Here is a 3,441-nt window from a genome sequence, read left to right on the forward strand (position 1 = left end):
TTTACTGTTTCCATAAGGCATTTTTCATTTGATATCCCTTCAGTCGGATAAAAACGTTTGGATGGAAACATAGCTACAGTCAGTGAATGGCTGGTGAAGCATTTAGCAGCTAAACAAGCAGATTCTTCCCTTAGGAGTTGGCAGAGACCAAAAACATGGCTAAAAAGGAAGTGGTACTGGGCTTGCATTCATCAGCTGGACATTAACTTGGCTCAAATGAAGCGTAATGTTGCTACATAACTGTTGAAATCAAGAACCTGTTTGCTAACAAGTTTGCCACGTTAACTTAAAATGAGATTGCATTTCAAAGTTTTCCACTGCCCCAAAGGGGTCGAACAAACCTGCAGGTTTAATATTTACACACAGTAACTGCAAGGTGCAACTTGTGTAGCTAAATGAGCTGGCTAACTCACAAAACTGTTAGCTTGCTAACATGTGACCTGCTTAGATTGGGGAGTAAAAGAGATGATATGGAATAATGTAGACATGCTTAAATATGTCTTTAAATGACTCAGTATACTTCAAAGTGCAAGTTTCTGTTCAGAGCCTAGGGATGACTCCAAAAGGAAACCTGTGGCTTGTCAGTGCTTTCATTCTGTTTTGTGCCTGTCAGGGTTATCAACTTCCACTAAGGAGATCTTTTATCATTCCTGTTCAAACTGCGATTTCAAACAACCCTAAGCAGTCCTTTTTATCTAAGTGAGATGGAGTGGATATCTGACCATTATCTTGATTCGGTAAAATGTGGTCTGGCTCTTCAGGGGAAACAGCAGTGTGTGTGTCCTCTGTAGGTCTGTCGACTACAGCACAGATATACTTCCACCTCCTCCTCCTCTTCTTACCGGCCCTCCAGATGATCTGGCACCACTAATGGACAACACGTAAGCACATTCAACATTGACGTCAGTTGATCTTTTTTCTAGTAAGATTGCTGCTTTTATGCTCAGATTCCATGTGTTTGTCTGTGTTCAGGTGGGAAGGCTCAGGAGTCCAACTATCACCAGAGATGATCAGAGCAGAGTTCTTGCATGGGGAAGCCCTGGTCTCCAATAGCAACCTCACCAGAGCAATGACAGTCTGCAGGTAAGTCTACTGGCATGATGTGTGTAAGACAAAGATTACTCATGCATTCAGTAGAAATGCAGAGATGAAATTAGTTTTTTTCACAATAATGTATTTACTTGAAGGAAGCACATCCTATGCAATAAATAAAAATTCCAGAACTTGTTTTTAGTTTTAAGAGGGAGAGTCCTCCTGTAACTCAAGAGATAAACCAAACATCTGGTTAAATAATGTGCAAACATGGGCGTCTTTCAAACAAAGCTTTCTAAGAGCAGGGACACTCTGCAAGATGCTTCTTTTTCATAGCAATGACAAAAACAATCTTAACTTGTTTCCCTCTTTATATTTGAACATTAATAAAGGTGAAAAGATGAAGAAAAAGGATGTTTTTTTGCACAATTGCTGCATTTTACTGTTATATCATTTGTTTCTAGGAAATTATCACATTTCCATTTTTCAGATGGATACTAGCATATTTTAACAAATTAACACACAATGTGGCTAGGATTACTTAAATATGAAACTGAAATGTAGCATAAAACATGATTTTATTGCTGCATTTTAGTCAATACTGTTAAAGAAAATCAAGAGCTGATTGACTCAGAGACTGAAGAAAGTTTGGGAGGCTTTGATGACTTACGCAGAAGCGTTTAATGAATCTTGATCAAGGAGAATTATGAATAAGCAATACAGTTCAGTCACAAAGTAGTCATGTTGTGCCATCCCAACTCTGAAGCGTCTGCATTTCCAAGCAGGTATTTAACTCATGCTGGAGGTTAGGAGTTTACCAAATTAGTCATTTTTTTCCTAACCTTCAATTTATGTACAAAAAAGAAAAAGATTGGCACCGAAAACACACACGCTTAGCTAAATCATGTTGCAGGTATCTCGGCACATTCTAAAGTCACAACGTCAGTCTGACCATAGAAGAAGATTCATTTTATCTTATAGTATGTGCGCTTGCCATTCCAGTATGTCTGTTCTGTATTTATGGGGTGTAATCTAATCCCGGGGACCTTGGGTGTCAGAGAGAAACAGGCAAAATAGTCTTCTGTATCATGACGCTGTTATGTCACAGTCATTTGACGAGACAGGGAGTTGAACTATTGCTTGGCCCCAGACAGGTTGTGAGATAGTGTTGTTAAGTTGGACATGTTTGTGGCTGACCTAAATGTGACCTGGGGCACCCCTGTCTCAATTTACACAGCATGAGTTTGTAAGTTGGAAATAATACCACAAATACTAAAATCATCAATAATGCTTATTAGAGCTTACATTGATAGTGGTTTAGATACCTTATGGTGAATCAGGCTCTTGTTTACACAATCAGTCCTTTTAACCAGTTTGAATTCCTCAGTTCCTTCATCTGTAATGTGAAATTGCTCTGTCACAGGTGCCAGAGGGATCTTCAGATGGAGGTGACCTACAGGTCGGAATTCAACCAGATGGGGAAAAGAGTGATGACCAGGCTGAAGCAACTTGGAATCACTGACAGTACCTCACCAGGAGAGGACTGTGAATAGACGAAACACCTTCCAAATAGGCTGTGTGCACACACATACTCCCACATGAATTAACACAACCGCAGGACTACAAAAAACATGCCCATCCTACTCACCTATACAAGACTCTAGAATGTGTGCCCTGCTACTTCTGTAATATAAAACCTGGTTACTTTCTCGCCCACGTATAAGCCTCCCACCTACTCAAATTTACCAGTAAGCTCTCCTGTGTTCTTACAAAGGCTGGAAATTCGTTTTCCCTTCACCCACACAGCTCCATATATAAGCACAGCTGAAGTATATTCTTACGAGCTACATCACATTACTGACAACTACATTCAGTTAAAAATGATAATTCTGCATAATATTTTGTATGCTGTAGTTTGTGGTGCCTTAGAAGCAAAGCGGGACTGCAATGTCAGTGAGCAACACAACACTTTTTACTCACTATTAAACTGTATGATATTGCAAACAACCGTGGTAATACGTGGTCTTTTACAGTTAAATGTGATTGATCTTTTTTAATTTAAATGTTTTTGTATTAAAAAGGTCAATCACATGCCTACCTTTGCTTTGAGGCATGGTTGTGGTTTTTGATGAGATTTCCATAGTTTGAAATGCTAATTCATGTTATCAAAAGTAACACTTAATATTTATTTGTTTTTAGCTTCTAATTTGTGTAACATCTTACTGGCTTGTTGCCATTAGCCATACATTTAATTGAAGCATCAGTTTAACATTTAAATGTTCATTTTTATGTGGTTGTAAAAAGAAAGCTGCTTAGGTCAGAATGTAATTATCAAAAGAGCTGACACCCTGCGGAGCTCCCTGGGATGAAGTCCTGTCTGCTTTCACCCCTAGAGGGGGCTCCAACTCT

At 39.1% G+C, this 3,441-nt stretch overlaps 1 protein-coding gene across 6 annotated transcripts in view; it reads left to right on the forward strand.

The window, feature by feature from the left end:
* The window catches only part of cfap221 (cilia and flagella associated protein 221), a 20,185-nt gene extending 16,945 nt beyond the window's left edge, over nt 1-3,240 (forward strand). For 5 of the 6 annotated variants that reach the window (XM_032506394.1, XM_032506396.1, XM_032506397.1 and 2 more), the window contains exons 23-25: nt 762-881; nt 973-1,083; nt 2,456-3,240. In XM_032506394.1, coding sequence (XP_032362285.1) covers nt 762-881; nt 973-1,083; nt 2,456-2,585 — 361 coding nt within the window. In that variant the 3' untranslated portion in view covers nt 2,586-3,240. The remainder of the gene's footprint in view (nt 1-761; nt 882-972; nt 1,084-2,455) is intronic. The other variant, XM_032506400.1, reaches the window with a different exon arrangement.
* Nucleotides 3,241-3,441: the final 201 nt, after the last annotated feature.

The sequence above is a fragment of the Etheostoma spectabile genome, chromosome 24 (assembly GCF_008692095.1).
Source record: "Etheostoma spectabile isolate EspeVRDwgs_2016 chromosome 24, UIUC_Espe_1.0, whole genome shotgun sequence".
In the NCBI taxonomy this organism is placed as follows: domain Eukaryota; kingdom Metazoa; phylum Chordata; class Actinopteri; order Perciformes; family Percidae; genus Etheostoma; species Etheostoma spectabile.